The 24,229-nt window shown below is 30.6% G+C and overlaps 1 protein-coding gene across 1 annotated transcript in view; it reads left to right on the forward strand.

The window, feature by feature from the left end:
• Nucleotides 1-24,229, forward strand: part of LOC148307969 (uncharacterized) — a 416,767-nt gene that overhangs the window by 297,882 nt on the left and 94,656 nt on the right. Inside the window, exon 4 of the mRNA XM_088262474.1 lies at nt 1,380-1,580. Coding sequence (XP_088118600.1) covers nt 1,380-1,580 — 201 coding nt within the window. The remainder of the gene's footprint in view (nt 1-1,379; nt 1,581-24,229) is intronic.

Below are 24,229 nucleotides of genomic sequence, written 5' to 3' on the forward strand. Positions count from 1 at the left end.
CGAAATCCATTACAATTTCAACTAACATACGAAAGAAATCCAACAACAACCTGTATTCTCACTCAAATTACATACTTCTTTTGAAAAGTAATGTAATATTTTATTAGTTGAGACATTTATAATAAATATTTTATTTAAATATCAATCTTTCTTATGAATATTTATACATAAATAAATAAGAATACAGTGCGTACGGCCTATCATAGGCTGGTTTAAGTGTTCATTTTTTACACGTGTAACATTTACCATTTTACCCATGATTCACAACCACACTACTCAAATTTCGGAAGTAGTATTTAAGTTTAAATTGACACCTCCTTTCACATGCTAATCACCTTCGTTTGGACTTTGTAAGTTTATATTTATTTAAAATCAAACACCTTCATTAAGATATCAATAAATAATAATAATAAAACCCTTATCCGCACCCCAATGGTGCATAGGGCACTGCGTCATATAAACGCAGAGTTATCTTGATCGTTTACACATGAAGGAAAGGTGATCAGCCCTCCGCTTCAGGTACCAGTCCAGGATAATATTGAATAAATATTACAGTGAAAAAATCTCTTATATTTATTTGACCCTCCCTGGGAATTGAACCCGGGACCTCCAGAACGGTAGCCGAGCGTGCTGACCATTACACTACGGAGGCGGACAGATAGAATAATAAATAATATTGATATAAATAACTCCTAAGTTGAGGCAAACCCGGAAATTGTGAACAAAGATTTGGACACACTCACATGTGTTTATTTTTTCATTTGAAATTAATCTTCGTTCTTTCTGGCACTGCACCATATAAACGCAGTGTTATCTCGATAGTTAACACTTAAAAGAACGACGATCACCCCTCCACCTCAGGTTTAGAGTAATAATGAATAAATATTAAAGTAAAAAAATCACTTTTATTTATTTGACCCTCCCCTTATGAGAATCGAATCCAGGACCTCCAGAATAATAAGTAGTTTAGCATGCTGATGCACACTAAGGAGGCGGACAATTTGAAATTTATTTTAAACTATACAACATATTTCAGCATATGCATGGAAGTTATTATGTTATTGATAAATATATATTTATGTTTTATAAAAATAAAAATAAAATCGTACGTGAATTGTATTTTTTGTTGTTGTTGCAAGGCACCCAAAATTTAATGATACATAAAGGCATCGTGTTATTAATGATATAAATTATTCAATGCACTAAAATGATTGATATGATTAAATTATTAAAAATATTGTTTTTTGTATTTTTTATATTGGATCTTTGTTATTATCTGACAAAAAATTACCCTACACGCTAGACGGTTCGCGTGCAAAAAACATGACGGTTTTTCATATGGCATTATGGTCCTAATTTTTCGTTTTTTCTTGTTTCAGCTGACCTTCGATACGTTTACCGTTGGCAAGTTCGTGTCTTTCACGTCCGAAGGCTGTCCCGACGGTCACATGACCATAAGAGAGGATGGTTTGCCATCCCCTCAAGGACAGTGGTGTGGATCTGCGTGGGGATACACAGTATACTATAGTGAAAGAGCTAGCCTCAACCTAACCCTTAGCCTTTACAAGCTAAGCCAACAGGTAAGAAAACCTTTTTGATAAAAAAATGCAAAATTAACAAAAGAAGAAGACCTTTTATATTAATTTAATTTGGATACAAAAATACTTTTTTCAATTTTTTTTTACAAAAATTTTAGACATATTAGTATCTAACCACTCACTGAGATTTTTATATCTGCCGGTTTTGAGACGTACCCATCTCTTTGTCAGGACAATCACTACCCCAGCATGCAAACAATACTACCCGTCAATACCATAGCACTATTCACACAATTAAAACTACACAAAATGTTTATCACATGCGATTTTGGTCGACCCGAAGACTAACAATTAAAAAAAAATAATTAACTAGACATTTCTACTTTTAATATCTCCATACAAGTTTCACTATTCCTTTCACGCTGTCGACCATTTCGGTCCATAATCACTAGTTTTTATTTTTAAAAATTGATTAAATAACACAAAGTTTAAAATAAATAAAAATAAAATAAATGTCATGGAAACATATGTAATTATAATATGGTCATAATAAATGCAAAGATTTATAATAAAATATATTAGAACAAAGAAAAATGCCAAGTTACGTCATTCATTTTCAGTCAAACATGTAAGGGCAATATTTTTTTTATCATTAAAAAACATTAGTATTACAAAGTTAGTACACTAATCGTTTAATACGAGAAGGGCTTTCAAAACTCGAGTGTAACTCGAAAGTAATGAGCGGGACATGTTGCAAGAAGAACTCCATAAGATGGACCCCTACAATTATGAGATTTTGAGAATAAAAGAGGCGTCAAAAGACCTCTAAAATATGGTCTGACGCATAGCCACTGTGGGGGTAGAAACTATTGTAGTTGCAAATAGCAACAGACCGAAAAAATGGAAGGAGTCGGAAGAGTTTCTTAAATGTTTTTTTGCAAATACTTTGTAGCACATTTTACAAACTTAATTAAATAAAACTGTTTTGTTTTTAACCATTTTTGGTTGGAAACCGATTGAAGAAAAGTACTTCTAAAAATTGATTAAAAGCAAACTACTTTCATTTTATAAAGATACGGTAGAGGTCCAGCAGTGGAAGATGGAAGACTAAAAAGAAGGGCTTTCAACAATTTTTTTTTTCAAATGTTTGGACGTGCGTTCTCCGATTATGATGGTCCATTTGGCTATTTTCCCCCTGATTTCCTTAGCTCGAGAATGTTTACATCGTTCATTCTAATTATTCCGTAATGTGATTGCATAACAAATCATAATATTTCATAATCACGAGTTTGGAAGTTCTCCTCTCGACGGGGCTGTAGCATCCGACATTTTCGCTACAAGATTCCACTTCTACTCGTGTCTCTTATATTAATAGTTGATATGGGAATTCATATTATTACTCCGCGACTTACTGCGGAGCGCAGTGGGGCGCAGCGGGTCGCTTCCACTTTGGGGAGGCGCGCGACGTTTTTATAGTAATTTACGAGTGTTTGTAAATCCTTGAAAATTTCATCCGAAACAGAATGCGCGCTTCTTATGTGTACTCGCATGCGTTAAGTTTTTTTTTTGCGGTGTTCACCGTAGTCAAGATAAAAATTATATCGATTGTTGAATTCCTGAATTATTGAAACATAATGAGTAATAAGGAGAATCTGTAATGTCGAAGAGGTTGTACGATGGGGAAAAGAAAGAAGACGCTTTTGGAGAGATTATGTTGGCAGAACGAGTTCGAGTGGTAAAGATAGCAGTAGACGAATGTACCTACTAGTATAACAGGCAGCAGACCCCCAGGAAGATGGAGGGATAACTGGACATTTACCTCCCAGTAACAGGCACCAAGAATATCCGGACACAGTCCTTACTAAAATAGAAGAAAAAAAGAAATACTGACACCATACAAATCACTTTTTATACATAAATTATAATTGATAAGATTTGATACGAATTGAAATTTGAAGAAGCTTTGTGAGTAAATTATTTCCACTTTCTTTTAAACTATTCATAATTTTCGTTTTTTATATCAAACATTTAACTCTCAATATGTTTGAAAGGTGTCTAAGACAAAGCATCTATCGTTTTTACGAGGATGGAAGTCTGAGTATCCCAGAGCTTGCTACCTGGCATTTGGCGGGATTAAATGGTCACTTTTGACGTTAACCATTCTGTCCATTATTGTAACATCAGTATTACATAGATTTTTTAAGATGTTTATATGCTCGCATAATTACAAAGTATAAATTACAATTATGCCTAGTTTTTCCTAGCCGAGGGCTCATTTCGCAATAATTACATACAATACTTTATGAAACAAAATTGTTTAAGACATGCAATAAAATATGGCGTGGCCGAAAGATGCAAACTATTTCACATCTATCCACCTACATTATCCATTTTAGAATAGATTTTTTAGAACACTTCCCAGTATAAATGATGTGGAATGCATCGAAGCACGTCTCATAATAGATTTAAAGAAATAGTGGTATTTGCGAAGTAAAACTTAAAATTAAAACCCACCTACCTACAGACTGATTTAAAAATTGTCGCTACAAAAAGATTTCGTGCAAAAGCAGATTTTTCCTTTTGATAAATCATCTTCAGAAACGTAAATTAAAAGTTTAAAATACTCGAATTTTCCAATTTAAGAACTTACTTCTCGCTAATATATTATCCAATCAGAATCTCACAATGAGAGTTTGATCGATTTATTATCTGCCATAACCAACGCTTAAGCATTATGAATACGGAACTATGAGCTGGCTCACTCTGGTTGTTATTCACAGTCACCGAGTTTAGCGAAGTACCGTGGCGGTAGTTTAGCGTAATTTGATTACGGCTATCTCTCATGTTGAATTATCGAGATGAGAGCGCTGCAGCCTAATTCCCAAGGAGAGGAATTGCAACACTTAAGGGAACTTTTCATGGTATTCAATGGAATCAGATGACCAGTAATAATAGACTAACCTAATAAAAAAAATACATTTTTCATTTAAGTTTCACTTAGTAAATACCTCAGTTTTTTTTTAAATCCATTGTTATATGTGTTTCTATGCAATCCAAAATAATTAAAAAATATAAATAATAATAAACCCATACTTAACAATATGATGGTAACTAAAGCCTCCCCCCGTATTGTCTATTTTTCCACTGATAAGAAATTTTAAAAAAATATATAAAAAAATATATAATTAAAAAATAAAAATAAAATACCACTTCTACCCCCTCTTCAACCTTCAACGCCCCAAGGACCCAACTCTCAAATTAAGAATGAGTTTCACATATGGTGTTTGAAAATGATGCAGAATATAATTTTTTATTTATATTATTTTATTTATCAAATGAGTGAAAAAATAAAACATTTAAAATGTAAGTTCTTTAAATCTACTGTGACACGCGTTTTGATGCATATCACATAATTTTCAAACACCGTACGAAACACGTGTCACAGTAGATTTTAAGAAAAAGTGGTATTTACTAAGTAAAACTTAAATTAAAAATGGATAGATTTTACCACAAAGTGACTGCCGAATCAATCAATGAAATAAAAAAATATATATACGTTCCTACATTACAAATAATTAATTTCGTCCCTACTATCGTCATCTATATGAATAAAACTATAAATGTTCATTTCTTCAAAATCTTAAATCTATAACAGGGATTGATTTTTTGTTGTTGTTTTATTTAGAGCTTTTTCACCGCAATTAGAACGACGTACAGTACCGTATTCTTAAGTTACTACTTTATAGATATTAGTTCGAAAATATCATAACAAGGCGAAACAATTGTCACAAATTTTATTTTTTTGTGTTTTTTTTTAAACAATAATGTACAATTAGCTCTTGTAGAATCAGAAAATCAAAGTTTGATTGTAACGTTTAATTTTAGTTTGATTGATTTTTTAATAATTACACACAAAATTGGGTAATATATAATAATAAATGTGTTCTGTCTTAGGGTGTTTTTTAACTGTTTTTTGTGATAGTAAATGTGTTCTGTGTTAGTGCTTTTTATCTGTTTTTTGTAATAATAAATGTGTTCCATGTTAGGGTGTTTTTCAAATGTTTTTTGTGATAGTAAATGTGTTCTGTGTTAGTGCTTTTTATCTGTTTTTTGTAATAATAAATGTGTTCCATGTTAGGGTGTTTTTTAAATGTTTTTTGTGATAGTAAATGTGTTCTGTGTTAGTGCTTTTTATCTGTTTTTTGTAATAATAAATGTGTTCCATGTTAGGGTGTTTTTTAAATGTTTTTTGTGATAGTAAATGTGTTCTGTGTTAGTGCTTTTTATTTGTTTTTTGTAATTATAAATGTGTTCCATGTTAGGGTGTTTTTTAAATGTTTTCCTTCATTCGTTTTACTTTGTCTTGTTTAAATTACCCGGGATTTCAGATTTCCGGGGTTCCGTTTGTAGTTTTATTTTACCAATAACGACAAAACCCAATAGTTTAATAACATAAAGCTGTATGAAGACTTTACAGTTGTTATTATTTTATATGTAATTAAATAGATTAAATTTCAGTCAGTTGTTTTATACGCCTGATCAGTGTCTAGAAGCTTTGTGTAGAGTATATGTACATATAAAATATTGAAAACGTGATGTTGCTTGGCAACCCAGATTCTTCCAGGATCTCGAATCACCCCTGTCAGCTGAGTGGTGATCCAAAAGTTATTTCGTTTTCTTGAAAACTCTGGAAAATCTAGCTCTTTGTTTGAAGAACGAAGATTCTCTTACGATAAACGATACGGCGTTAGCTTAATCATTAACATCAATCTTGTGAAGGTGAGGTGATCAGTTGAGCGCTGCAGGTGAGAGACCAAGATTAAATAAAATAAAAACAATGAAAAAAAAATTAAGTATATTAAAATCATTATTTACTTTGTGGTATGATAAAATAACACATTTCTTATTATTCATCGTCGATTTTGTGTAATACCACTTAAATGCTTAAATTGGTATTACACAATGTGAACGATGAATGATAAGGAGGGTGTTTAAAAAAAACATGATTATTTTGACCCCTTTTGGCATCGAATTTGGGATGTGACACATAACACTTTAGAGGAGGACAATAGCAATGATATACTAGCCGTACTAAGGCACACGTTGCTGTGGCTCTGACGGAGATCAAATGGAGAAGAAAAAAATACAAATAACATTTTTCTAAAATGTTTTATTTCACGATGGTTGTGAAGCAATGAAAATAATAAATATCAATGAAAAAACAATGCGACCGAACACATTGAACTGCTTAGTAATAACAACTGTCAAGAAACACGCTGCCTGCCATGATCGATCATTAAGTATTGCGTGAGTTTTTGTTACGTTCAACAGCTGGACACATTGACACTGCTAAGTAATATCAACTGTCAAGAAGCACGTGCACAACCATGAATTATTTTTCGTATTACGTTAGTAACCCTTACGTCCAGCAGATGGCACTGCCATTGGTTAAAAAATCTATCGGTGAATAACTTTGAAACATTTTATGTTTTGAACAAACGAACATTTATATTTTTACTTGTATACAAAGAAGAGTGTTCATTATAACTGTAAACATGGGTAGGGCCAATTCGTTCAATGATACTCGTACACACTTAAACTGGTCAATTTTCATCATCTGAACAATAAATAGTTGGATATACTTTATGTATTTCATAAAACGTACGAAATATGGTGTTGTTATTTATTCAATGAACAATTTCAAGAAACCACTCATTTGGATATGCCACCAAATAATATAAGTGTCTATTATTATGAAGCAATAAAAAAAATTTGACAATCTCCATTAAGTCGTGCTTGTTTATTATTCACATTCTAACCTTGAGTTTCATCCTCAAATAGGTTCTTCTGTTTCCACTCATGATTGAGAATGACAGAGGCGGAACAAGGTGTGGGCGCGCGTGGCAGGCGTCCGGGGCGCATCCCGTGGGGGCCTGTGATTTTGGCTGAGCATAGTAAAAAAAATCTAGAAAAAAGGATATACTAAAATATTAAAATGCAAAGAAATGTGTCATTTTCACAATTGGAATTAATTAACAGTTTTTTTTTTCTTCAAAACAAGGCTTTTAACAGTGTTAATGGTGGAAAACGTTTCTTACTTCTATGTATACATGCGTAGAATCCAATTTCTCGCAAATGGTACCTAGATGTATTTAGCACTGGTTTCACCCATTTTAAATAACAGTGTTTGTTGTCCCTGAATTTGATTGATATTTGAGTGTAATGTTTTTAATGGCTTTGAGTGTTTTTTTTTTCTTTTTTTTTCTACACTTATTTGTGTAATTGTTGTTATGCTTTGTTTATTATTTTTGCCCTTCTATCTTTATATTTTATAATGTGTCATGCACTAACGTTCCATTATATAGCTGTTTATTCATAACTATTTCCTTATATTGTATATGTAAAGGCCTTATAGACGTATGTACCAATAAATTAAATAAATACTACCGCCAGACTTTTCTGTCAGCTCTCAGCTCCCTTACAAATTAGGTTCAAGTCCCAAAGAGACAAGAAATTCGAAACTTTTTTTTTCCGAAATTTGTTTTAAATAAGCGTTAATGTTATTTATTTTGAGAATATGAGAAAATATTTTTTTTAGTCATATACACAAGTAAAACCCCTTATTGACATGCCCTAAAACAATTAATTGATTAAATAAGATCAAGGCCCCATTTACTATACTGACTGCTTGGGCGCTAAAATGTTTGTTTCCGTCCCTGGATGTTGATCCCCTTCAATATCGTGTCTGCCTTAGAAATAATATAATTGTACATATTTTCATACAAAAAACAACGCTACGCATGTGCGTGTTAGTTAAATAACAAACCGTACCTAAATGGTACGGTTTAAAAATAATTATACATGATGAATGTCTTCGGAAAATATATGTGTTCCGGGTATTTGGTAACTTCTCCCAATATCGTGATATATATATATATATATATATATATATATATATATATATATATATATATATATATATATATATATATATATATATATATATATATATATATATATATATATATATATATATATATATATATATATATATATATATATAAATATATATATATATATATATTTTTATATATATATATATATATATATATATATATATATATATATATATATATACATATATATATGTAATAAAATAACTAGGTACCTACCTATACATTTTATTAAGTACTTACAAATAGTACCTACATAAAACAGTTCTACCACCAGATGTCGCATGCGTCGCTCAGAATAAAACAAAAGACTTAAAACCGATAAAAAACAAAAGACCGATAATATTGTTAACTGTCAGAATCAGATAGATATAAAAATTATTGTAAAGATTAATTAAGAATAAACTTTTATTGTCGTTTCTTTAATTACAAAGCAACACATTGTTTATTTTATTATTATACACCCACTTTACATATTATTTACACCCAATTTATAAAGAAAAATATTACCACGTTATATATATATATATATATATATATATATATATATATATATATATATATATATATATATATATATATATATATATATATATATATATATACATATATATATATATATTTATATATATATATATATATATATATATATATATATATATATATATATATATATATATATATATATATATATATATATATATATAAATATATATATATATATATATATATATATATATATATATATATATATATATATATATATATATATATATATATATATATATGTATATATATATATATATATATACATATATATATATATATATATATATATATATTTATATATCGCTAGTAAAATCTTGAAAAGAACCGAGGTTTGTAATGTACCTTTTAGTGTTTCTTACAATGAATTATATACACCTATCATACTAATTTACAAAAAACTTACGAACGTTCTCAAATAATTGTGCCTTACAAAACTTTATTTAAAAAATCATTCCATCCAATTACGATTTCATACTTTAATATATTATTTGACGACTCTGAACTAATTGATGTTACTTGTTTGGAATGTTTTGATGCATCCACCATATAGTTTGAATCTTGCACTGTCTGATCACTATTTGTTTTGGTCTCTGTACAAATCTCTTGATGGTAAAAAATTGGTCGACCGAAGAGCCGCCGAAAATCACTTGGCCAAGTTTTTCGATGATAAACCACAGAAGTTCTATTCCGATAGAGTTATGAAGCTGCCCGAAAAATGGCAAAAGGTCACAAATAATAGTGGTCAATATATACTTGATTAAATTTGATTTTCAACAAAAAAAATTTTTTTTCAAATATGTTCCAAAAAACCGCACAGACTTTTTATATGACCCAATACATATATCGTTATATTTCTCTTTGTTTTCCACGCTTAAAAATCAACGCAATTCTTTGAATGTCAGTTGTCCTGTCATTTAATGTTGGGAATTTCACATGTCACCGTTCTGTTACATTTATCGCTCGGACAATTTTTCAAAATATTTCTCTGAATAAATTCCAACCGAGACATAACATAATTTTCCAATATTGCCGATATCCAATGACGAAAATGAAATTCCAAATGAAATATTTATTGGAAATATTTTGAAGCTTGATTCGATTTTTCCTCCTTTTTTCATTTTAATATTAAAACTTTTATTTTGTAAGAAAGATAAAATAAAGCCTTCATTGTGTTTACGATAAAATAACTTGTTTTCATTTTGGTAAAACTAGTTTTTATATTAAAATTTCTAGAAATATCAAATTGAATGCATTTTTTATTATTATGTTTTGCTATTCACTTTTTATCGTGTGACATTTTTGGCTTGAAATGGTCATCAATATCATTTCAATAAAGTATAATATAAAAAAAATATAGTTTAAATTTCCATTTATAATATTAAATTATTATTATAAAACACACTTCACAAAATTGGTATGCTAATGGCGCAATTCTCAAAACCTCATATTAATTTGTATATAAGGTTTATGTTACAACTTGAGGCAATTTAATTATTTTTAAACTAAAGATGATGGAAGTTTGAGTATCTTAAGACTAAAAACCTGGGATTGGCCGCTTTAAAAAGTGATCACTTCAAACACTTGTGTAACGTTCACCGTTGTGCCCACTATTGATTATCCGTATTATATCAATCTTTGAAAGATAAGGTATTTTGTGACCCCCTTCTGTGTCAAAGCAGTCACTCTCAAGACCTACGTGAGTCATATAACTCACGATCTATCTTGATGATAGAAGCTTCACCTTCTCGGAATCCGGTAGTGGCCCTCCAAGGATGTGACTTCGATTGTGAGGGTGTGCGTCACAATTATAGAGAATGTGAATGGGTTTTCGCTATCCTTCATACGAAATCTGCAGACTATACACATTATGCTAGTAGTATAAACCAATATAATACTAGTAGTTTATTCAAACTAAACATACAGTTCTTAAGAGGGAGATCCTGGAATAACATTCAAACAATTCTATTTAACCATTTGATTATTTATTAACACATTTTCATTTGTATATTCTATCATTCAGTATATTATTCAACCCACGGATGGTTAATTATAGTATTTTATAGATATCTTAACTTGAGATAAAGCATTAAAGCATTTGTCGTTTTAAAACTAAAGAAAACCGAAGTCTGAGTATTCCAAGGCCTACGTCCTGGCGTTTGGCTGGCACAAGTGATCACTTTATGCACATGTGTAACGTTCAGTATTCTTTCATTCATTCATTATTAATTTGAAAAACGTACTTTAATTTATAACGTTGCAAGAAAAAAGATTCATATTTATATTCAAATAATTCTTTAGAATAGAGCAATTCACATTCATATACATTTTATTTATATAATTTATGAATACATTTTTTGACATCTCAACATAGATGGAGAAGAATATGGAAGTCTGGGCATTTACGGGGCTTACGACATCATAGGCTGGTTCAACAGTCAACAGTGTAGAATTGATCTTCAGCCCTTTAAATGTTCGTACATTCTTCTAATTCTTATTTCTTTTATATTCCTATATCGTTATAAATATATTATTTTATGAATATTCTTATATTCTTCTTCCTCCATGTTGAGATAGCAAAAAATGTATAAAATAACTCCATTATCTAGATTTGTTAACACATACATATTTGAACACAATCAAAATCTTGTAAATTTATGGGTATTTTATTTTATTTTATCCGACTCCAAAATCACAAACGGAGATATTTAAACGTAATTTTGAATACCTCCCATGTATGCGCATCTCAAAGGTTTAAGTGTATGAATTCGGTGGAGCGGTCAATGGACTCCGTAATTTCCCCTGAGGAAGCGAAACCTTCATTTGTAGTCTTAACTGGACAATATGAGATTTATGGGTGATTCTTTTAAAGCATATGCTTAGCGTATCGGCTCTTTAATCCACTTTATTCGTCTCTAGAGATCCGCCTCATGCGGCTAGGATGAAGCTTATAAAAGGATTTCCGTGTACCTATGTTTATTTTAACATTTGTATATTTTTTTAAATGTTCTAGTTTTGATATTTTTTTGGTATACCTTGATAACCAGATAAAATGCTTTCCTCTATCTTCTAGACGTTTCTTATTGTAAAATGAGAGTTGTAGATTATTTGATAAGAAAATTGCGTTATACCGAAAATTTAACTAAGTAAAGAACCATCACGCCGCTTCTCCTCAAGGGTACGCAGAGAGAATGAAACGTTACTCTAATATGTCTTTGAAAACAATCTTCGCCTCTACCGCATTCGTGTATCTCCTTATAAGTAACCTGCCGATTATTCCGACTTCTGACCTAACCAATATCAAGTTTTTAAAATACTTTTCTTACCAAGATTTCCTCTTTCTTTCTCTGCTTCTATTACCAACCACATCCTTTCTTCTATCTTAATACTTGTTCACTTTAGAATTTAAAAAATCTGGATTTTCTTCACTTTATTTATTGATTTTACATTTTAACATCTCAACAAAGATGAAACAGAACATGGAAGTCTGGGTTTTAAAGAGTGTTAGTGGTTTTATATGAATAATTGTTTTATTTTCATATTAAATCATCGTGTTATTCCACAAAGTTAATACCAAATCAATAAATAATATAAGTGTGTTTTTGGCACTATTTTCCACCTTAAAGCATTTGCCGGACAGGAGTTGAAATAAATCTGTGATATTTTCATGATCTGTCTGAAGAGGAGATTTAGTACTGTAAAAATTTAAGAAAACGGGTCATTTCCGATTCCAATGTAAGAGATATGAATCTTGCAGTGTTTTTGGCAATGACAGAATGCCACTTCCTTAAGACCGAATATTTTTCCACCTGAAAAACTTCTTTGTATTTTTCTCGCTTCTAATTTTACTTGGGCAAGGTTGCAACATTGTGTCACAGTATCTACAAGGATTTTCTTCAAAATAAACCAAATTACGCGACGATTAATATTTGATGACCATACTTGAATTTATACTGAAAGAATTCAAGTAATGTATAAAAATTGTAATTACACATAATTTATAGTGATGACTTTATTTATTTTTTAATTTAGAAATAGGTTTTTGTAAAAATTATGTACCAAAATAATTTACAGGTGAATCTGGAACCGTTAGTTAATATCTTTTTCTACTATACATTTGTGTAAGACTACTTTTGAGTAACCCAAAAGTGGTTTCACACAATTGTTTTATTTTTATATTCAAATAAATTTTATAATTAAAATAAAACTTTGTTTTATAATCACTATGAATAATTTATTGTAACTTGTTTATAATGTTACCGGTTTCCAAAAAGTTCGGAACCAGCAGACATCATAATTAAACTAACTAACTAACTAACCATCACGCCGCTTCCCCGCAGGGGTAGGCAGAGAGAATCGAACGCCACACCACTCTGTCTTTGCAAACATTCTTTGCCTCTTCTACATTCATGCATCTCCTCATACATACCCGACGATTATTACGACTCCTGACCCGGCCGCTTTCAAGTATTTGACATACCTGATTGTGCCAAGTTTTCCTCGGTCGTCCTCTGCTTCTTTTTCTTAATTTTCATAATTAAATTATAATAAAATATTTATAGTGATTTAAAAAAGGTTATATTTTAATTATAACATGAAAAATCGCAAAGTTATTGCTTCAGATATGAATTATACAAATAAATTATGTTAATTTCACCCTCGTCTATTGGATACATTCTTTTATTACTTTTCCTCCTGTAATATAATTTGCTATCGTTTGCCGCCGACACCTTAGTACCTCGTTTATTTTTTTTTCACATTTTATAACAACCTTCTAAGGCTTACTTCCTTCGTGTTCTATGTATATATATATATATATATATATATATATATATATATATATATATATATATATATATATATATATATATATATATATATATATATATATATATATATATATATAAATGATAGCCTTTTTTGTATATTTTTTTTACTATGGTCTCTGAAATTGATAGTTACTTCTCATATGTAACGAATAATGATTTTTTTTTGTTGAACTAGATTTTTTTTAATCACAGATAGTCGTACATTATATTTACGTACATGTTATTTATATCATATTGTACATATATTATTTATATTATATCGTACATATATTTATATCAAAAGCAATATTTCATTTTATAATTTTTTAAATTATAAAAATATTTTTATTAAAATATTATTTTCTAGGAAGTACTTACATACATGATGTAATTTTAAATCTCGTTTTTTCATTCTCTTATTTATTTAATATCATTTAATTTATCACTAGTGTCTTAACGCAAGACTGATTTAACTCAACTTTTTAGTCATTAACGATTATGCTAACATCACGTTGATAGGATGCAGTGCTTTATACACCACAGGGAGCGGATAAATGTTAAATGAATTAGAAATATTACAAAATTACCTTGTTTTTTATATGAGTACCTACGAAGTATTTCATTTATAGTCCATCACTTAACGTTCATATAATCATCGTGGATAAAATATTTGAAATATTTATTTTGGCTTACTTGAAACATTATTTAAAATTAATTAGTTTCCTATAAAAAATCCTTTGCTGATTTGTATAAGGACTTATAGCATATTCTATTCATATATCTAAAAAAAATGGTGGCAAATGTGTATAGTAAATAATTAATTAATGGTGTTGATCCATAGAAACAAAACAAAATTTACAGTATAATACAATAGGTACAATAAATCAATATTTCACGAGTATATTGACGAAGATTTGTCTCAAATTTAGTTTAATCTACCACTTTTTTTAAAAGTATACATAGAATACGATGCTCTGTAGCCACTAGTACATGTTTACTTGCTGTTTATTTATAGGGCAGTTAATTGTGTGAGCAAAATTTATGAGGACGTGCACCCGATTACCTTTCACGTTTTTTTTTCTTCTTAAGGGTTTCATACCGTTTTTCTGCGTACGTACTTTGTATGATAAACGATTCGCTCCTTAGCGGAGGTGTCGTTACTACCACCGTGTTGATAAATGGAGTAATCGGGTAATAGTCTGCTGGAATTCTAAGGATCTCATGAATGTTTTAATGAATAATAGTCTGTTCTGAATGAGGAGAATTGTGTCTCCGTGTAATAAAAATTTCCCTCGAAGAATAATTACAAAGGTAGTAAGGGTTCTGTGAAGAAATTGTACCTACTCCCTTAACGGTAGAGGCACTATTTAGCGAAATTCCGTTATTAATTTTCAATGAAACAACTGCGTATTTTTCTTCAAACTTTAATTCGTTTAAAATAAAACTAACAGAGAAAATGGATATTTTGACATCTCAACATAAATGAAGAAAAATATGGAAGTTAAAAGTATTTTTATAGCAAATATTACGTTTTTTCATAGATAGGAATATCAAATTTTTGTTTTTCTTTGTGTTCAATGGGTTTTACGCATACGGGCTCCAAACAATAGTCTTAGAACTAAATTAAAGTTTCTCTTACTAGACGATAAGGAATTATCATCTTTATATATTATTATATTAAAACCAATATTTTTAGCTTTTCCACTATATTTTTATTTGAACAGCGACCTGGTTTCGTCGTTACCGACATCATCAGACTGGTATATTGGTTTTAATTTAATAATATATTAAAATGCAATTTCATCACGAAGTGTCAGTGGATAATATAAATCTATTTATTATCGTCTTGTTATAACCACTCTTCTCAAAATTTAGGAACTTCAAGAAATATTGACCAATCTCCTAACACAGAAGATATTAATTCACAATATTCATCTATATTGGATTGAAGAAAGATTTGTTTCATTCGTATGCAAGATCTGAACCCCGAATTATATTCACATACTTACTGAGAAAAATCTGGAAAAATGATTTTAATTTTTTTATGTAGATTATAATTTGCCCAGTTATTTATATTTACAACATTTTGAAGGTGTCCAAATACTTCTTCACAAATCTAGATTTTCACCACGTATGACTTATATTTACATTTTGTAAAAATAATTCATAAGCGTAGAACATCTAGATTTATTTTTATGTATTTCGAAACATTCAAAATATTGTTAAGAGAAAATAGAAACCAAATTCGTTATTTACCAGATTTTCACTCGTAATTCAATATAATATTATACTTTTATATGGAATCCAACAATGTTGAGGTGCATTAATTGAACTAATATATATTTAAAGCACTCACTTTGTAATTTTCCATTTCACAACTCATTATATTACTTTGTTTCAAATCACTAAATGTATAACGACACGCGAAATTATTTAAAATTACATGAAAAAAATGCAAAAACACCCGATAGCTCACGGGAGCTATAAAAAGCTCAAATAGAGTGTTATCGAATTCAATGCATAAAGGAAATATGGCGTGATCATTTCCATAAAGTCTTGAACCGCCTTCTTTAACCAAGCGTTCTCGATATTCTCACGGAAACCGCATTATCAAGCGTTTAATGGGCATCGGTATACCTGAGACCACTGGCCGTAATAATAGATTAAACATTTATGCCTTTATACAATATAATTGTAAATATTCGTTTTTTCAATAGATTATATCTCAAAAGTTATTTTATTGTACTGAGAGCTTTGAAATTAAATCACAATGTTGCATTCGAAAACGCAGATGTTTTATCTGTGACAGGTCTAAACATGTTTCCGAAAAATAAAAATAAAACTGCAATGGCAGTGCCATCTATTGTACGTAACAGCAATATACGCAAAACTTAACATTGTCCTTTGCTTCTTGCTGATAAAATACATATTGTTTACCCCCACAAGTATTGTTAAATTAAACATGAAATAAATGTATGCTTTCTCGTTTCTTTATTTTCCATTTTACCAGATTGCCCCACAGCAGCGAGTGACCTGGTTTAACTTGTGATAATATTAAAAAAAGGATAGCCCCAGATACTAGAATATTTTGGATTTGAAAATTTTTTAAAAGAACATAAGAAACGTGCATGAAATAAAGTATATGTTTATAACATTTGTCACACAATTGAAATGACCTCATAAACTCTTTTCATAGATATTTAGTTTTTTTAATACATTTTTTTTTCATTTCATTCAAACCCTTATCCGAAACCCGAGGGTGCATAGGGCACTGCATCATATAAACGCAGTGTTATTTCGCCAAAATTTATATTTCAATTCAGTTACTTACTGAGTTTAATAATTCCTCATGAGGATATCCAAACTAAATTGTTTCTACACTTGTGTCTAAAAGGATCTTCTAGAATGGAATTTTAAATGCTCTTCTGCGCGGTACGTGTTAAAGTGGAGCTTGTTATTAGATTTCGTTTTATTTATCGTTAACTTTGAGACGTGAAAATGGATTTATAGGTATGCTGAATCGGGAGACTACACTTTTTTCTCGAGTATAAGATTTATTAGTTTTCGCATTTTTTTTTTTAATTCATACCTTAAAAATATCAGTATGAAAAGATATCTTGTGAATTTTTTAATATGCTGAATTAGATTGACTGCATTTTTTTTCGCGTATAAATTTTATTATTTTTTATATCTTATTAATTTACTTTTTTAATACATTTGTATAATATCCGCTTCCGTAGTGTAATGGTCAGCATGCTCGACAACCGTACTGGAGATCCCGGGTTCGATTCTCAGGAGGGAGGTCAAATAAATATAAGTGATTTTTCACTCTAATATTTATTCAATATTACCCTGGCCAAGTACCTGAGGCGGAGGGTTAATCACCTTTCGTTCATGTGTTAACAATCAAGATAACACTGCGTTAATATGATGCAGTGCCCTATGCACCATTGGGGTGCGGATAAGGGTTTGAATGAAAAAAATATATCAGTGTGAAAACGTATTTTTTATTGATATGTCAACACTGATGAAAAAAAGGTATGGATGTCTGGGTACTTACAGGGTTTACAACTAATCATGTTGAGGTTTAAGTGATCACTTTTTACACATCTGATATTCAACCCATGATTGTTAACCCCGCTAATCAATCTCAGAAGTTATATTTATGCTTCGATTGAAAAGATCTTACTTTTGCTAGTTATTCGTCAACATCTAAGGTTGAAATTTATATGTTTTGACTAGCAGAAACCTTCGTGAAATATGTACATAAGATTCCTCTCGAATTAGATAATATACAAGGAGACGCCTAAAAATATTATTTTCACACATAACATTTTCATAGGTTTCATCATTTAAAAAAACTTACTCATTTAAACCATAGATGTCTTTAAATTGGAACCTCAAACGCGAAAATGATCAGCTTGTCTTCATATAATAAACGATTAAATCAATATTTCATCAATTGGATACACAAAAGGCAAGGATAGGCAAAATAAAGGAATGGGTAAAACATCAAGAGTTAATACTATGAAAATTGTAAATTTATTTATATTTTAGATTTTTTGTGTGTACATTATATTTAAATAGATAAAAACGATCAAAAGAAAAAAAACCTATGTAAAAAGAACCGACAAGACACATAAAGTGGCTTGGTGGGTCTCTGCAAAAAAAAAAAACAAATGATTGTTTGAAATAAATAAAATACTACCCTATGCACAATAAATTGCAATGAAAGAATAATGTTATATCCGAGGGACATAATAAATACTGTATGATATTCATACAATAGCGTAGCGCCGCTTGAACTGCCATGACCTATTTAGGTCACTATTGAGCTATTTATTATTCATTCAAACTCCGAGGGTTGGAAAACGATGTTTATTTTCTTCTCAGTGACAATAACTCGTCACATCGAAAGCTTTATTTGTACAGTTTTGCATAGTAAAAAAGGCATTAAAAACTCGAGGGTTTCTTCTGCCCTAAGTCCTGTATCCTGAGGCCGTTTTGGGGTTTACGTCCAACAAAGGTGTCCTTTAAAGAACACTTCAGCCTTTTTAGCCCAAGTATCGAACCCATCCTGGGGGACTCGGAGTGTACTGGATAGGGCTTAGAAACATATTTAAGGGAGTTTACCTCTTCCGGAGAAAAGATTAGATTGAAAGAATAATAAGGGTATGCCATAAAAAAACACCAACATCCCGTGTGTCGAATACGTTTCACATCGGATATCCTAAATTTTCTTCTAAGATGTGTTTCCACAACCTGACCAATAATGTTATGAATGAAAACACAATAAAACCTTATTTTAAAACAAGTTGTTTACTATTATACAAAGTATTGTATATCTTGCACTGATTTTTTTTAAATGGATACTTAAGAAGTAGGTACCTACTTATTTGTTTCTACCACAATTTTTTTTGTGTTTCTTTATTAACTTACATTATTTTCCATTGAAATATTTATCATTGCGTGTATACTCGTATATAAAATTTATTGTTATCATATCGTAGTCATACAGGAGAAAGTGACCAAGTGCATTTATTTACAAAAACGTGATCATTGACTATTTGATATCTTACTAGCTTAATATTGCGCTGATAAAATCCCAACGGATTTTAAACTTGGAAGTATAATATATTGACTTATTAAAAATGACTAACTGCATTGATGTTTATTTTCTTGCCAAGCAAAAGTGACTTAAATGGCCCTCCTGAACATTTTACGTTTTGTCAGTTGGTCACTTTCTCCTGTACGACTACGATATGTTAGTTAACACCTCAATTCTAATCATTTCATAGCATATGAATTGATTTTCATATAAATTTAATAAGCCAACATAACGATTACGACAAACGTATTATATAATGACTCGACTATAATCAGTATTAAACGCAGTAGCGAGACTAACTTTTAGAATTTCTAAATTCAGTCACATCACCCCACTACTTCACCAACTGCACTAGACGCTTTCCTGAAAGAGTTGAGTATAAACTCTGTCTACTAATGTATAAATCATTACAAAATGAGGCTCCAGAGTATCTAAAAGACCTGTGTATTCCAGACAAATTGTTTGATAGAAGACTCACGCCTATTGAGGCGATTGCAGCTACAACTGCTATTGGTAAAGTGATATTACCAGCTCGCAACCAGCGAATTAAATTTGGCGAGGCTGCCTTTGCTGTTGAGGGACCGATCGCGTGGAATGATCGTCCACCAGTAGTTATAAATGAAAGTGGGAGTGAAATGATCCTTAGAAGAAAAAATATAAAAATGAATTTGTTAGCTTAATCATTTCCACTATCTCTCTTTCCCCAATACTATCAGAGTTGCTCTCTTTAGGTAGTAATTTACGACAAAAGTCCCAAATAAATTTCCAAATGTAATTTAATATTGCTGTATCACAATTTATGCTATTATTAAACACGATAAACTAGTTAAAATATTTATTATAGGGCGACGTTAATATTAATAAACGTTTTGATAAATGATTTTCTTGTACATTATAAAATATGGTACACAATATAAAAATAAATTCAAAATAATTCAACCGAGAATTCGCAACGTATGAACATATTTTAGTATGCCTCGTTTTATCGTTTTAATTAGAAATGAAATCGCATTGATAAGTCACGATTGCAAGATAGATAATTTTATGATTGAAATGTCAACGACACACTTAAGAAATATATATGTATATCGATTGCTTGTTATATTTAGAGTGTCTAAATTTTTGTTAACGAATTCTGGCCTTTCTCGAATTTAGAATCGAATCTTTTTTTAATCAATATTTTTATTGATATCTCGATAAACGAGTCGATGAAGATATTCATTTTATGATTTTTTCTGTTTACAACTATGATGTCGCAACTATAGATCTCGCTGACAGTAACATGAAGTAACGCTTTTCAATTGGAGCATAAATAAAAAAATTCCAAAATTGAAGTAATGTGTTGGTCAAACGTGGGTAGAATGTTGAATTTTACACAGTGTATACATATTTTTTTTACCGTGAAAAACTCCGCATGTTGTAAGAAAAAATATCATTATAAGATTTTTATATATATTTTTTTAAATGGATGGGTCCTAATGGAAATCAAAAGTTTCTCTACTGGACCTATGAATGTGGCGGAGCTTTCAGAGTTCAAAAATACACTTAAACCAGCCATTGACTAGTCGAAACCCCTTTAAATCCCAAGACTTCCATATTCCCACCTCAAATATACTTCTCATCTATGTTGCGATTTCAATAAAAAAAATCATATAAATATTTTTCAACGTATGTTTTTGATACGTGAAACCGTAACGTCAACCAAATAAATGCGCCAAAAATATTTGTGCAGAATTAATTAAATAAAGTACCAGCGATGTTTAAAATGAATGTGAACACGTTTACAGGAAAGCCGCAATATGTAATATAGTGCAGGTCAGGCCGAATGTAAATAAAGACCACCAAAAACGATTCCGCCATAAATCTAGTGTAATGTATGCGAGCAGCGCGCCGGCCAGACTTGTAGTATTGTTGTTGGTAATACACCATACTTACTTAACCATGCTCTGTGGTATAGTGAAGCAATCTACAAATTCCATACAATAGTTGAATATTTTTAATGCAAAAATATCGTACTCGCATCCCCTGTAGAATTTATTTTAGTCACAATTTTTAGAGTATATCCAAATCCTTCTTCAAAACTCTGGGTTTCTCCGCTAAGAAATTATTTTTACATTTTTTATGTAAAAAACTGAGAAACCCAGATTTGTGAAAAACGATTTGGATACACTCAAAATGTTTTCAGGCACCCAGTTTGTAAAATATGTAATTCTGGAAAAATATTGCATATATTTAAAAATAAAATGGTCTATAATTGGAGATAATCCAGATTTATGAACAAGTATTTGGAGACACTCAAAATATTTTATTATATCTACATGTTAAAAAAAAGCAATATGGATGTTTAATAATGGGCAGAATGAACGTTAAACAAGTGTGTAAAGTGTTAACTGAAGCTAGTTAAAGGCCAGTTTTTAAGCACTAGAATGCTTAGATTTCCACATTTTTTTCGAATAAAAACTATAGATAAAGCTTGATCAACCCTAACTGCACCCCGGGCTGCATCAATAACCTAAAATTTTCCTAAGGGCCGCATACAGACATGAATAATTTAAAAAAATTATTACGTCGTATTTCATATTTTATATATTTTTTAGTATTATATATAATTTTAATGGAGAGTAATCATAAAGTACAATCAGGGTAATTGTAAAAAAATAACATTACGACAACCAGATGTGAGAAGAAAACACGCATTGAACTAACAAAAATTGTATTTGTATAAAATTAAACATTTTTATCAATTTTAACAATCAAAATTTTTAATTAGGCACATTACAATATTAACAATTTTATTTTATATAAAAAAAATTTTCAATGGCCACTGCGAGATATGAGTTTCTTGTAACGACAGAAATATTTTATGTAATAACAGAAACTTTATCGGTTTTAATAACGTAAACGTGATTCAAAATATATTCTGAATGACCAGATATTTAAAAATAAAATATTCGTCATACATGACCGCGGCCGCACGTAAGGAGGCCTCGGGTTGGCCACCCTTGCTATAGATGATTCTTCTCAAGTTGAGATACCTGTGTATAAATTGTTTTAAGTATTGTTTAAACCATATTAAATTTTATTTGAATACAGCGTGTCATCCAAAAATCTGAATGAAATTAATATACGGGAGTGTTTTCTTTTTTCGTTGTTTTGAATGAAAAACATAACAAAAAAACCTTTGATTGATGTGTTTATTATCTAATGGCTCAAAATGTATGCTGTGAAATACAAACTGCAATTACTCAACTCCGCTACAGAGAACAAAGCACACTACTTAGATCAAACATGGCGTCCATGTACATATCATAAATACATGACGTACTCACTACTATTGTTGCAAAAACAGTGCACACTGTTCAAGATTAGACATGGCGTCCTCTGAGCAACCTACCCAGAATATAGTATAGGGTGTTATTTTAAAGGTTTGGTTTTTAAACTGGCAACACTGTTTCCACAACTTTTGAATTTAAATTCACAGTATAATTGGGATACAATTTCGTTACGCATTTTCAATACATTTCGCAGATTAGTTTTAAAAAATTGCTTTGCAAGAGAAGATCTGTCAGGAAGCCTAGAAGCTTCTGTATCAGGTCTGGGAATGCGGTGGGACAGCTTTAAATGTCTACAGACTGTCAATTTGACAGTTGATTTGTAGTCAGTATGTTTTGCCATTTCACCATGAATAAACTGAATGACCATTATGCGTGTCGTAGGTTCGGTGAATGGGTCAAAACAATATTCAGCTTGATTCTCTTTTTCAACGCAAAATTTTGTGCACCGATAAGGCACATTTTTAGTTAAATGGCTGTTTTAAAAAATCAGAATTGCCGAATTCGGAATGGAGAAAACCCAAAAACCTTTATCGATGCGCCCTGACATCCATTAAAAGTCACTATTTGGTGTGCTTTATGGGCAGGTGGAATATATATTTTTAAAGAAAATGCCTGCCAAAATGTTATGGTCAGTGGAGAACGCTACAGAACCATGTTGACTGACATATTCGTACCTTAGTTGAACGTCATCGATATGACCGAGCTGTGGTTTCAACAAGATGGCGCAACATGCCACACGGCGAGTGCCACCATCAATTTATTAGGGGAACTTTTAATTTGTATACCATACCTATAAAAACACACCCTATACTAGTACAAAGGAGCTAGCAAGAAAATGCATTCCTCTAAAATGCGATTCGGCACTTAAAATGCAAACTCGATGAGACGTTTGCTGCCATCCTTTATGTGACGTCACAATCGCATGAACCCAGATTGTGATGCCATTACAAAATCCGACTCACAAAGCGGCGTAATAAGCTTTGAGTGCTCAACTGCTACTGGGACGGGCGTCCATGTTGGATCGACAACTGCGACGGGCTGAAATGTACAATTTCATCGTTTGTTAGGGCATTTGGCGTTTTCATCCCCTTACCAAACTACTCACAAGTGATTTCTTTTGGAACGCGTGGAAGATCAGTGGGGCTGCGATGAAGTAAATGATCTTTACATTCGTACCTACTTTAAATATTTTATCTTTATATTGTTAGCAATAGGTTTGCTGAAAAATCTTTTTCTTCAAATATTAAATAAAATTACAAATTAGATTTACATTTTCAAAATAACTAGAATATCTCATGTAACAAAATTGATTTTTTCTGCAGGTATTACGATTTTGCATCGTTAAATGAAAATTCTCTTCAATAGGTTTTACACTCACGGACTCTGATAAAATGGTCTAAGTACTGCGTTTTTTCCGAAAGAAACCTTTTTTTTTGTACGT

Source organism: Brachycentrus maculatus, unplaced genomic scaffold (genome assembly GCF_059751285.1).
Source record: "Brachycentrus maculatus isolate JH-2025_06_01 unplaced genomic scaffold, ASM5975128v1 h1tg000180l, whole genome shotgun sequence".
In the NCBI taxonomy this organism is placed as follows: domain Eukaryota; kingdom Metazoa; phylum Arthropoda; class Insecta; order Trichoptera; family Brachycentridae; genus Brachycentrus; species Brachycentrus maculatus.